Here is a 14,299-nt window from a genome sequence, read left to right as displayed (position 1 = left end):
GCTGTAGTGTAATGTACTCTAGTGTGGTGTAATGTGGTGTAGTGTGGTGTAGTGTAGTATAGTGTAATGTATCTAGTGTATTGTGTTGTAGTATAGTGTAATGTATCTAGTGTATTGTGTTGTAGTGTACTCTAGTGTATTGTGCTGTGGTGTAATGTATCTAGTGTATTGTGTTGTAGTATAGTGTAATGTACTCTAGTATATTGTAGTGTAGTGTACTCTAGTGTATTGTGTTGTAGTGTGGTATAGTGTAATGTACTCTACACTATACCACACTACAACACAATATACTAGAGTACATTACACTATACCACACTACAACACAATATACTAATGTACTCTAGTGTATTGTGTTGTAGTGTCTCCACTGCATCTCTACTGGGCTTTAGTCTAGCTAACTGACAGTGTGTGGATTTGCATGTTCCCAGAGATACACACTTCACTAGGTATCTAATCAGAAACCACTGACTCATGCTCTAAGGCCATGCAATGGGACCGTGGGGGGTGAGGTTGCTCTCAATGTGAAAAATGTGCTATGAACCGGGTTGATGTGGTCAAACAGGCTCATGCCAGTGTGTGGGTTAAACTACATGATGTAAATCAACAGTACAGATTTAGTACGGTGTGTTTATCAGTGGACTCGGTGACTCTGGGATACGATCCATTCTAAACGGTTTCTTCTTCTATGTCTTTCAGGATGTGAGAAAACAGGTGGCTCCCCTGCTCAAGAGTTTCCAGGGAGAGGTAAGACTTTCTTTTTATTACGTAGATGTACTGTTTGAGTAGCATCTTGTATTGCAGTACATAGATGTACTGTTTGAGTAGCATCTTGTATTGCAGTACATACACTACTGGTCAAAAGTTTGTAAACACCTACTCATTCAAGGGTTTTTCTTTATTTGGACTATTTTCTACATTGTAGATTAATAGTGAAGATATCAACACTATGAAATAACACATATGGAATCATGTAGTAACCAAAAAAGTATTAAACAAATCAAAATATATTTGAGATTCTTCAAATAGTCACCCTTTGCCTTGATGACAGCTTTGCACACTCTTGGTATTCTCTCAACCAGCTTCACCTGGAATGCTTTCCCAACATTCTTGAAGGAGTATCCACATATGTTGAGCACTTGTTGGCTGCTTTTCCTTCACTGCAGTCCAACTCATCCCAAACCATCTCATTTGGGTTGAGGTCAGGTGATTGTGGAGGCCAGGTCATCTGATGCAGCACTCCATCACTCTCCTTCTTGGTCAAATAGCCCTTACACAGCTTGGATGTGTGTTGGGTCATTGTCCATCCCGGAGTCGCCTCTTCACTGTTGACGTTGAGACTGGTGTTTTGCGGGTACTATTTAATGAAGCTGCCAGTTGAGGACTTGTGAGGCGTCTGTTTCTCAAACTAGACACTAATGTACTTGTCCTCTTACTCAGTTGTGCACCGGGGCCTCCCACTCCTCTTTCTATTCTGGTTAGAGCCAGAAGGGAGTAGTACACAGCGTTGTACGAGATCTTCAGTTTCTTGCCAATTTCTCACTTGGAATAGCCTTCATTTCTCAGAACAAGAATAGACTGACGAGTTTCAGAAGAAAGGTCTTTGTTTCTCACCATTTTGAGCCTGCAATCGAACCCACAAATGCTATTGCTCCAGATACTCAACTAGTCTAAAGAAGGAAAGTTTTATTGCTTCTTTAACCAGAACAACAGTTTTCAGCTGTGCTAACATAATTGCAAAAGGATCCATTATGATCAATTAGCCTTTTAAAATGATACATTTGGATTAGCTAACACAACTTGCCATTGGAACACAGGAGTGATGGTTGCTGATAATGGACCTCTGTACGCCTATGTAGATATTTCATTAAAATAATCTGCCGTTTCCAGCTACAAAAGATATTTACAACACTAACAATGTCTACACTGTATTTCTGATCAATTTGATGTTATTTTAATGGACAAAAAAATAGCTTTTCTTTCAAAAACAAGGACATTTCTTATTAACCCCAAACTTTTGAAAGGTAGTGTAGATGTACTGTGTGTAACCTCTTGTATTGCAGTACGTACAGTGGGGAGAACAAGTATTTGAGACACTGCCGATTTTGCAGGTTTTCCTACTTACAAAGCATGTAGAGGTCTAATTTTTATCATAGGTACACTTCAACTGCGAGAGACGGAATCTAAAACAAAAATCCAGAAAATCACATTGTATGATTTTTAAGTAATTAATTTGCATTTTATTGCATGACATAAGTATTTGATCACCTACCAACCAGTAAGAATTCTGTCTCTCACAGACCTGTTAGTTTTTCTTTAAGAAGCCCTCCTGTTCTCCACTCATTACCTGTATTAACTGCACCTGTTTGAACTCGTTACCTGTATAAAAGACACCTGTCCACACACTCAATCAAACAGACTCCAACCTCTCCACAAAGGCCAAGACCAGAGAGCTATGTAAGGACATCAGGGATAAAATTGTAGACCTGCACAAGGCTGGGATGGGCTACAGGACAATAGGCAAGCAGCTTGGTGAGAAGGCAACAACTGTTGGCGCAATTATTAGAAAATGGAAGAAGTTCAAGATGACGGTCAATCACCCTCGGTCTGGGGCTCCATGCAAGATCTCACCTCGTGGGGCATCAATGATCATGAGGAAGGTGAGGGATCAGCCCAGAACTACACGGCAGGACCTGGTCAATGACCTGAAGAGAGCTGGGACCACAGTCTCAAAGAAAACCATTAGTAACACACTACGCCGTCATGGATTAAAATCCTGCAGCGCACGCAAGGTCCCCCTGCTCAAGCCAGCGCATGTCCAGGCCCGTCTGAAGTTTGCCAATTACCATCTGGATGATCCAGAGGAGGAATGGGAGAAGGTCATGTGGTCTGATGAGACAAAAATAGAGCTTTTTGGTCTAAACTCCACTCGCCGTGTTTGGAGGAAGAAGAAGGATGAGTACAACCCCAAGAACACCCTCCCAACCGTGAAGCATGGAGGTGGAAACATCATTCTTTGGGGATGCTTTTCTGCAAAGGGGACAGGACGACTGCACCGTATTGAGGGGAGGAAGGATGGGGCCATGTATCGCGAGATCTTGGCCAACAACCTCCTTCCCTCAGTAAGAGCATTGAAGATGGGTCGTGGCTGGGTCTTCCAGCATGACAACGACCCGAAACACACAGCCAGGGAAACTAAGGAGTGGCTCCGTAAGAAGCATCTCAAGGTCCTGGAGTGGCCTAGCCAGTCTCCAGACCTGAACCCAATAGAACATCTTTGGAGGGAGCTGAAAGTCCGTATTGCCCAGCGACAGCCCCAAAACCTGAAGGATCTGGAGAAGGTCTGTATGGAGGAGTGGGCCAAAATCCCTGCTGCAGTGTGCGCAAACCTGGTCAAGAACTACAGGAAACGTATGATCTCTGTAATTGCAAACAAAGGTTTCTGTACCAAATATTAAGTTCTGCTTTTCTGATGTATCAAATACTTATGTCATGCAATAAAATGCAAATTAATTACTTAAAAATCATACAATGTGATTTTCTGGATTTTTGTTTTAGATTCCGTCTCTCACAGTTGAAGTGTACCTATGATAAAAATGACAGACCTCTACATGCTTTGTAAGTAGGAAAACCTGCAAAATCGGCAGTGTATCAAATACTTGTTCTCCCCACTGTAGATGTACTGTGAGTAACCTCTTGTATTGCAGTACATATATGTATTGTGTGAGTATCAGACGTAAGAAGCTCAGGCAATCTCACCAAACAGTTCAAACTATGCCAAGTTTTTTTTCTACTGTCTCCTGTTTTGTCATCTCTTCTCATTTCCTCGCTCTCTTCTCGCTCTCTTCTCGCTCTCTTCTCGCTCTCTTCTCGCTCTCTTCTCGCTCTTTCGCGCTCGCTCTTTCGCGCTCGCTCTTTCGCGCTCGCTCTTTCGCGCTCGCTCTTTCGCGCTCGCTCTTTCGCGCTCGCTCTTTCGCGCTCGCTCTCTCTGTTTCTCTCACTCTGCCACTCTCTCTGTTTCTCTGTCTCTCGCTGCCCCTGGCCATGTTTAAATTGCTTCCTGTGAAAAGAGACACGACAAAAACCCTGGCATCAGCCAATCACAGCCCACTAATCTTAATTCCTGTCATTCTGCATGGCTGCTCGTTTCTAGGGGGATGTTTCTTTTTATTTAGGTTTTTATAAATCACTCATTTGTTTCCAGTGGTAACTCTGTAGTTGATGGGTTAATCAATACTGAAGCAATAATTCCCATATCAAGGCGTTTTCTCTTTCTGTGTGTGTATTTTGTGTTCAAAGACTTTCCTTAGTTATTCCCCTTGGAGTCAATAATGCCTAGTTTCAGCATAACGCTTATTTGTCCTCTCATATTTGGGTGTCAAAGGGCGTGTGTGGAAGTTGCTGTTGTAAACTTGGGTGTTATGGGGGATGGAGTGAGTGGACATTCTAGTTTTACCCAATGAGTTCACCTTCCTGAGCCAGACACACACACACACACACACCGACACAAACACACACACACCGACACAAACACACACACACCGACACACACACACTGACACACACACACACACCGACACACACACACACACACACACACACCGACACACACACACACACACACACCGTCACACACACACACACACACACACACACACACACACACACACACACACACACACACACACACACCCCGACACACAGATACCGTGACAAGGCTGCCTTGCCGCAGGGCAGAGAATATTCCAGTGTAACATTGGGTTGTGGTTGTTCTTTCTCAGCGCAGTGGCCAGTCATTATTTTAATGTGCTGTTATTTCAGGGGCTTCACAGTCTGGTGGGGAGTATCGACGTGCTGCAGCTGTATGAGTGTTATTCAACTTGTCAGCTATTTTCCGCTGTACTTACTGCTCGCACACACGTTTGAACCCCCACCTCGGTGACTTGTATTCTGATTGTTAGGCCTAATCATTGTGCCCTTATCCTGTCAAATGAACCTGTTACATAGACATGTGTAATAGTATTAATATGATGTTGTAATTCCTCATGTTTCAACCCTGATGGGTGTTTTGGACCTGGTGTGGTCAACCCTGTTATCCAGTGGTCTATGGACCTGGTCAACCCTGTTATACAGTGATCTATAGACCTGGTCAACCCTGTTATCCAGTGATCTATAGACCTGGTCAACCCTGTTATCCAGTGATCTGTAGCCCTGGTCAACCCTGTTATCCAGTGATCTGTAGCGTTGGATTCCTACATCACTGTGTGTGGTAAACCCTGTAATCTAGTACTGTGACCAAGACAGGGGATTTGTGCAATATTGTATGTTTGGTAACAGAAACCAAACCTAATATGTCCCTCTGTCTTGATTTGTCATTGAAAAGTGGATTTCTCTGGGTCTTTGTGTGTGTGTGTGTTGACATTTTTGTGTTTCCTGCAGGTCCATTGATCAGATAAGAATTTCCATTATCCTAACCCTCAGACTCCGCTTCAGACCCTTTGCTATGAGACTAGAAATTGAGCTCAGGTTCATTCTGTTTCAATTGATCATCCTTGAGATGTTTCTACAACTTGATTGGGAGTCCACCTGTGGTAAATTCAATTGATTGGACATGATTTGGAAGGGCACACACCTGTCTATATAAGATCCCACAGTGCATATCAGAGCAAAAACCAAGCAATGAGGTCAAAGGAATTGTCCGTAGAGCTCAGACGGGATTGTGTCGAGGCACAGATCTGGGGAAGGGTACCAAAAAATATCTGCAGCATTGAAGGTCCCCAAGAACACAGGGGCATTCTTAAATGGAAGAAGGTTGGAACCACCAAGATTCTTCCTTGGTCAGGGAGGTGAACAAGAACCCGATGGTTACTGACAGAGCTCCAGAGATCCTCTGTGGAGATGGGAGAACCTTCCAGAAGGACAACCATCTCTGCAGCACTCCATCAATCAGGCCTTTATGGTAGTGGCCAGGCGGAAGCCACTCCTCAGTAAAAGGCACATGACAGCCCGCTTGGAGTTTACCAAATGGCTCCTGAAGACTCTCAGACCATGAGTAACAAGATTCTCTGGTCTGATGAAACCAAGACTGAATTCTTTGGCCTGAATGCCAAGTGTCCTGTCTGGAGGAAACCTGGCACCATCCGTACGGTGAAGCATGGTGGTGGCAGCATCATGCTGTGGGGTTGTTTTTCAGCGGCAGGGAGACTAGTCAGGATCGAGGGAAAGATGAACAGAGCAAAGTACAGAGAGATTGTTGATCTCGGGACCTCATACTGGAGTGAAGGTTCACCTTCCAACAGGACAATGACCCTAAGCACACAGCCAAGACAATGCAGGAGTTGCTTCGGGAACAAGTTTCTGAATGTCCTTAAGTGGCCTAGCCAGAGCCTGTACTTGAACCCGATCGAACGCCTATGGTGAGAGACAATAGCTGTGCAGCAACACTCCCCATCCAACCTGACAGAGCTTGAGAGGATCTGCAGAGAAGAATGGGAGAAACCCCCCAAATACACGTGTGCCAAGCTTGTAGCGTCATACCCAAAATAATTGAGGCTGTAATCACTGGCAAAGGTGCTTCAACAAAGTACTGAGTAAAGGTTCTGAATACTTATGTAAATGGATATTTAAGTTTGTTTATTTGTACATTCGAAAAGGTATTTGGACACCTTGACTTTTTATATTTGCCTTTGACGTTGGAGCACACAGACTGGCGCGGTCCACCAGAGGAGCAGACAGACTGGCGCGGTCCGCCAGAGGCGCAGACAGACTGGCGCGGTCCGCCAGAGGCGCAGACAGACTGGCGCGGTCCGCCAGAGGAGCAGACAGACTGGCGCGGTCCGCCAGAGGCGCACACAGACTGGCGCGGTCCACCAGAGGCTCTGTGTGCGGTCCACCAGAGGCGCAGACAGACTGGCGCGGTCCACCAGAGGCTCTGTGTGCGGTCCACCAGAGGCTCTGTGTGCGGTCCACCAGAGGCTTTGTGTGCGGTCCACCAGAGGCGCACACAGACTGGCGCGGTCCACCAGAGGCTCTGTGTGCGGTCCACCAGAGGCTCTGTGTGCGGTCCACCAGAGGCGCAGACAGACTGGCGCGGTCCGCCAGAGGCGCAGACAGACTGGCGCGGTCCGCCAGAGGCGCAGACAGACTGGCGCGGTCCGCCAGAGGCGCAGACAGACTGGCGCGGTCCGCCAGAGGCGCAGACAGACTGGCGCGGTCCGCCAGAGGCGCAGACAGACTGGCGCGGTCCGCCAGAGGCGCAGACAGACTGGCGCGGTCCGCCAGAGGCGCAGACAGACTGGCGCGGTCCGCCAGAGGCGCAGACAGACTGGAGCGGTCCGCCAGAGGCGCAGACAGACTGGCGCGGTCCACCAGAGAATAAAAAGCATTATTTTACATTGGATTTTTTTGTTGTTGTGTGGGGGACAATTTGTCCGGGGATATAAATTGTATTGATCAGCTTTTGTTAAAATGTTTTGCCTAAAGCCTGCATGTACCAGCCAACGGAAACCCTGGTGTGTGTGTGTGTGTGTGTGGCCGTGGCCGTGGCCGTGGCCGTGGCTGGGGGCAGCTGTTAACTGAGGTCATTGTGGTTGAGTTTTACACGGCAGGGCCAGACAGACATGGTTAGCAACAGAAAGACTTCAGTCACCAGATTAACAGCTGAACAGTCTGGAGGAGAAAGAACAACTAGTTATTACAGATCATCAGCATTATTTAAAAATATATATATTTATTGAACCTTTATTTAACTAAGTCAGTTAAGAACAAATTCTTATTTACAATGACAGCCTACCGGGAACAGTGGGTTAACTGCCTTGTTCAGGGGCAGACAACAGATTTTTACCTTGTCAGCTCAGGGATTCAATCTTGCAACCTTACGGTTACTGACCCAACGCTCTAACCACCAGGCTACCCTGCCTCTAACCACTAGGCTACCCTGACTCTAACCACTAGGCTACCTGCCTCTAACCACTAGGCTACCCTGCCTCTAACCACTAGGCTACCCTGCCTCTAACCACTAGGCTACCTGCCTCTAACCACTAGGCTACCTGCCTCTAACCACTAGGCTACCTGCCGCCTCTAACCACTAGGCTACCTGCCGCCTCTAACCACTAGGCTACCTGCCGCCTCTAACCACTAGGCTACCTGCCGCCTCTAACCACTAGGCTACCTGCAGCCTCTAACCACTAGGCTACCTGCCGCCTCTAACCACTAGGCTACCTGCCGCCTCTAACCACTAGGCTACCTGCCGCCTCTAACCACTAGGCTACCTGCCGCCTCTAACCACTAGGCTACCTGCCGCCTCTAACCACTAGGCTACCTGCCGCCTCTAACCACTCGGCTACCTGCCGCCTCTAACCACTCGGCTACCTGCCGCCTCTAACCACTCGGCTACCTGCCGCCTCTAACCACTCGGCTACCTGCCGCCTCTAACCACTAGGCTACCTGCCTCCTCTAACCACTAGGCTACCTGCCTCCTCTAACCACTAGGCTACCTGCCTCCTCTAACCACTAGGCTAGTGGTTAGAGCGTTGGGTCAGTAACCACTAGTCTACCTGCCGCCCCAAATTATAGACATGCACACATGGAACTCACCAAAACGCAGCACTGCTATTAGCTGTCAGTTTGTCCATCTGCCTGTTTTGATTAAATGATTCCTCTTTTCTCCTCTCATCCTCTCCTCTTCTAATCCTATCCTCCTCTCATCCTCTCCTTCTAATCCTCTCCTCCTCTCATCCTCTCCTCTTCTAATCCTCCTTTCAGATCGATGCCTTGAGCAAAAGAAGTAAAGAAGCGGAAGGTTCCTTCTTGAACGTCTACAAGAGATTGATAGATGTCCCAGGTAAGAGATTGATAGATGTCCCAGGTAAGAGATTGATAGATGTCCCAGGTAAGAGATTGATAGATGTCCCAGGTAAGAGATTGATAGATGTCCCAGGTAAGAGATTGATAGATGTCCCAGGTAAGAGATTGATAGATGTCCCAGGTAAGAGATTGATAGATGTCCCAGGTAAGAGATTGATAGATGTCCCAGGTAAGAGATTGATAGATGTCCCAGGTAAGAGATTGATAGATGTCCCAGGTAAGAGATAGATGTCCCAGGTAAGAGATGGATGTCCCAGGTAAGAGATGGATGTCCCAGGTAAGAGATGGATGTCCCAGGTAAGAGATGGAGATGGATGTCCCAGGTAAGAGATGGAGATGGATGTCCCAGGTAAGAGATGGAGATGGATGTCCCAGGTAAGAGATGGAGATGGATGTCCCAGGTAAGAGATGGAGATGGATGTCCCAGGTAAGAGATGGAGATGGATGTCCCAGGTAAGAGATGGAGATGGATGTCCCAGGTAAGAGATGGAGATGGATGTCCCAGGTAAGAGATGGAGATGGATGTCCCAGGTAAGAGATGGAGATGGATGTCCCAGGTAAGAGATGGAGATGGATGTCCCAGGTAAGAGATGGAGATGGATGTCCCAGGTAAGAGATGGAGATGGATGTCCCAGGTAAGAGATGGAGATGGATGTCCCAGGTAAGAGATGGAGAGGAGATGGATGTCCCAGGTAAGAGATGGAGATGGATGTCCCAGGTAAGAGATGGAGATGGATGTCCCAGGTAAGAGATGGAGATGGATGTCCCAGGTAAGAGATGGAGATGGATGTCCCAGGTAAGAGATGGAGATGGATGTCCCAGGTAAGAGATGGAGATGGATGTCCCAGGTAAGAGATGGAGATGGATGTCCCAGGTAAGAGATGGAGATGGATGTCCCAGGTAAGAGATGGAGAGGAGATGGATGTCCCAGGTAAGGTAAGAGATGAGATGGTTGTGTGTAGTACCAGGCCTACATCCACTCAGGTCAGTGGCATGCTGTTTATACTTCCCCCTCATCCATAGAAACAGGCTCATCAGCACCAACAGGGGAAGACAAAGCTGTAGAACTATATTTCATCCTGGGGTAATTGTGTGAGAATGACAGGTCATTCCTAGCACCATTTCTCTCTCTGCTATATTCCTATGCTTTAGGCTTGTTGTACGTGTAGTTTACTGTGGTGAATCTGTCCCAACCCTGGCTGTGCTGTTCTTAACCTGACACGCGATAATGATAATTTCATGCTCTTTCAAAGTAATTATTATTATTATTATTATTAAATGTACCTAGGCAAGTCAGGTTAAGTACCTAGGCAAGTGACGTTCTATACCGGCTAAGCCCAGATGACGTTCTATACCGGCTAAGCCCAGATGACGTTCTATACCGGCTAAGCCCAGATGACGTTCTATACCGGCTAAGCCCAGATGACGTTCTATACCGGCTAAGCCCAGATGACGTTCTATACCGGCTAAGCCCAGATGACGTTCTATACCGGCCAAGCCCAGATGACGTTCTATACCGGCCAAGCCCAGATGACGTTCTATACCGGCTAAGCCCAGATGACGTTCTATACCGGCTAAGCCCAGATGACGTTCTATACCGGCTAAGCCCAGATGACGTTCTATACCGGCCAAGCCCAGATGACGTTCTATACCGGCTAAGCCCAGATGACGTTCTATACCGGCCAAGCCCAGATGACGTTCTATACCGGCTAAGCCCAGATGACGTTCTATACCGGCTAAGCCCAGATGACGTTCTATACCGGCTAAGCCCAGATGACGTTCTATACCGGCCAAGCCCAGATGACGTTCTATACCGGCTAAGCCCAGATGACGTTCTATACCGGCCTAAGCCCAGATGACGTTCTATACCGGCCAAGCCCAGATGACGTTCTATACCGGCCAAGCCCAGATGACGTTCTATACCGGCCAAGCCCAGATGACGTTCTATACCGGCCAAGCCCAGATGACGTTCTATACCGGCCAAGCCCAGATGACGTTCTATACCGGCCAAGCCCAGATGACGTTCTATACCGGCCAAGCCCAGATGACGTTCTATACCGGCCAAGCCCAGATGACGTTCTATACCGGCCAAGCCCAGATGACGTTCTATACCGGCCAAGCCCAGATGACGTTCTATACCGGCCAAGCCCAGATGACGTTCTATACCGGCCAAGCCCAGATGACGTTCTATACCGGCCAAGCCCAGATGACGTTCTATACCGGCCAAGCCCAGATGACGTTCTATACCGGCCAAGCCCAGATGACGTTCTATACCGGCCAAGCCCAGATGACGTTCTATACCGGCCAAGCCCAGATGACGTTCTATACCGGCCAAGCCCAGATGACGTTCTATACCGGCCAAGCCCAGATGACGTTCTATACCGGCCAAGCCCAGATGACGTTCTATACCGGCCAAGCCCAGATGACGTTCTATACCGGCCAAGCCCAGATGACGTTCTATACCGGCCAAGCCCAGATGACGTTCTATACCGGCCAAGCCCAGATGACGTTCTATACCGGCCAAGCCCAGATGACGTTCTATACCGGCCAAGCCCAGATGACGTTCTATACCGGCCAAGCCCAGATGACGTTCTATACCGGCCAAGCCCAGATGACGTTCTATACCGGCCAAGCCCAGATGACGTTCTATACCGGCCAAGCCCAGATGACGTTCTATACCGGCCAAGCCCAGATGACGTTCTATACCGGCCAAGCCCAGATGACGTTCTATACCGGCCAAGCCCAGATGACGTTCTATACCGGCCAAGCCCAGATGACGTTCTATACCGGCCAAGCCCAGATGACGTTCTATACCGGCCAAGCCCAGATGACGTTCTATACCGGCCAAGCCCAGATGACGTTCTATACCGGCCAAGCCCAGATGACGTTCTATACCGGCCAAGCCCAGATGACGTTCTATACCGGCCAAGCCCAGATGACGTTCTATACCGGCCAAGCCCAGATGACGTTCTATACCGGCCAAGCCCAGATGACGTTCTATACCGGCCAAGCCCAGATGACGTTCTATACCGGCCAAGCCCAGATGACGTTCTATACCGGCCAAGCCCAGATGACGTTCTATACCGGCCAAGCCCAGATGACGTTCTATACCGGCCAAGCCCAGATGACGTTCTATACCGGCCAAGCCCAGATGACGTTCTATACCGGCCAAGCCAAGCCAGATGACGTTCTATACCGGCCAAGCCCAGATGACGTTCTATACCGGCCAAGCCCAGATGACGTTCTATACCGGCCAAGCCCAGATGACGTTCTATACCGGCCAAGCCCAGATGACGTTCTATACCGGCTAAGCCCAGATGACGCTGGGCCAATTATGGGACTTCCAGTCACGGCCGGTTGTGATACAGCCTGGATGGCTTTTTGAAGTGAATGTTGTGTGTTGAGGCCTGGACATTTACACACACACACACACACACACTGCTCATTTTGCGGGGATGATGATGTGCATCACTCTCCCGTCACTTCCTACTTTACGCCTGTCAATCAAGCGTCCCCCACCGGTGAGGACCAATCAGACTGACTGGCTGACAGGCCCAACTTTATCAGACCAACAGACAACACTGATCCGTAACTCAACTCTGAGTTAAACTAGCGTCACATAGGGAATCACCCATGTCATTTGGTGTACAAAATGCTTCCTCTCTGTCTCTCAATTCAAAGGGATTTGTTGTCATGGGAAACAACTCTCTCTCTCAATTCAATTCAATTCAAGGGGCTTTATTGGCATGGGAAACGTGTTAACATTGCCAAAGCAAGTGAGGTAGACGATACACAAAAGTGAAACAAACAATACAAATTAACAGTAAACATTACACATACAGAAGTTTCAAAACAATAAAGAAATTACAAATGTCATATTATATATATACAGTGTTGTAACAATGTACAAATGGTTAAAGCACACAAGTTAAAATAAATAAGCATAAATATGGGTTGTATTTACAATGGTGTTTGTTCTTCGCTGGTTGCCCTTTTCTTGTGGCAACAGGTCACAAATCTTGCTGCTGTGATGGCACACTGTGGAATTTCACCCAGTAGATATGGGAGTTTATCAAAATTGGATTTGTTTTCGAATTCTTTGTGGATCTGTGTAATCTGAGGGAAATATGTGTCTCTAATATGGTCATACATTGGGCAGGAGGTTAGGAAGTGCAGCTCAGTTTCCACCTCATTTTGTGGGCAGTGTGCACATAGCCTGTCTTCTCTTGAGAGCCAGGTCTGCCAGGTCTGCCTTTCTCAATAGCAAGGCTATGCTCACTGAGTCTGTACATAGTCAAAGCTTTCCTTAAGTTTGGGTCAGTCACAGTGGTCAGGTATTCTGCCACTGTGTACTCTCTGTTTAGGGCCAAATAGCATTCTAGTTTGCTCTGTTTTTTTGTTAATTCTTTCCAATGTGTCAAGTAATTATCTTTTTGTTTTCTCATGATTTGGTTGGGTCTAATTGTGCTGTTGTCCTGGGGCTCTGTGGGGTGTGTTTGTGTTTGTGAACAGAGCCCTAGGACCAGCTTGCTTAGGGGACTCTTCTCCAGGTTCATCTCTCTGTAGGTGATGGCTTTGTTATGGAAGGTTTGGGAATCGCTTCCTTTTAGGTGGTTGTAGAATTTAACGGCTCTTTTCTGGATTTTGATAATTAGTGGGTATCGGCCTAATTCTGCTCTGCATGCATTATTTGGTGTTCTACGTTGTACACGGAGGATATTTTTGCAGAATTCTGCATGCAGAGTCTCAATTTGGTGTTTGCCCCATTTTGTGAAATCTTGGTTGGTGAGCGGACCCCAGACCTCACAACCATAAAGGGCAATGGGCTCTATGACTGATTCAAGTATCTCTCTCTCTCAGCTCCACAGCATAGTAGAGCAGGGTGGATGACTGTAGCTAATCTTAACTGCTGTTTCTCCTCAACAGGACCACTCCTCCCCACACTAGCTATCTCCCTGTGTGTGTGTAACAATGTGTGTGTGTGTGTTTTGTCAGACCCCGCCCCTGTGCTGGAGTTGGGTCAGCAGCTACAGCAGAAGCTCCAGCGGATGCACGACATCGAGACAGAGAACCTAAAACTACGAGAGACTCTAGAGGACTACAACAAAGAGTTTGCCGAGGTCAAGAACCAGGGTGAGTCACTCTCACAAACCAATACAATGGCGGGAGAAGGGAGGAAGGAAAGAGGTGTGCCAGACACAGTGGAATATTTCCTCTAGAAACACTGAAGGATCCAGATCAGAGGAGAGAGAGGGGGATGCAGAGGGGAGAGAGAGGGGGGGATGCAGAGGGGAGAGAGAGGGGGGGATGTAGAGGGGAGAGAGAGAGGGGGATGCAGAGGGGAGAGAGAGAGGGGGATGCAGAGGGGAGAGAGAGAGGGGGATGCAGAGGGGAGAGAGAGAGGGGGATGCAGAGGGGAGAGAGAGAGGGGGATGCA

General features: G+C 47.7%; 1 protein-coding gene across 1 annotated transcript in view; it reads left to right on the top strand.

The window, feature by feature from the left end:
- Nucleotides 1-14,084, top strand: part of LOC120018035 (protein CASP-like) — a 57,956-nt gene extending 43,872 nt beyond the window's left edge. The window contains exons 3-5 of the mRNA XM_038960990.1: nt 697-744; nt 8,761-8,839; nt 13,858-14,084. Coding sequence (XP_038816918.1) covers nt 697-744; nt 8,761-8,839; nt 13,858-14,081 — 351 coding nt within the window. The 3' untranslated portion in view covers nt 14,082-14,084. The remainder of the gene's footprint in view (nt 1-696; nt 745-8,760; nt 8,840-13,857) is intronic.
- Nucleotides 14,085-14,299: the final 215 nt, after the last annotated feature.

Source organism: Salvelinus namaycush, chromosome 23 (assembly GCF_016432855.1).
Source record: "Salvelinus namaycush isolate Seneca chromosome 23, SaNama_1.0, whole genome shotgun sequence".
In the NCBI taxonomy this organism is placed as follows: domain Eukaryota; kingdom Metazoa; phylum Chordata; class Actinopteri; order Salmoniformes; family Salmonidae; genus Salvelinus; species Salvelinus namaycush.
The sequence above is the reverse complement of the archived record's forward strand: the minus strand, read 5'-3'. Positions and strand labels throughout refer to the sequence as shown.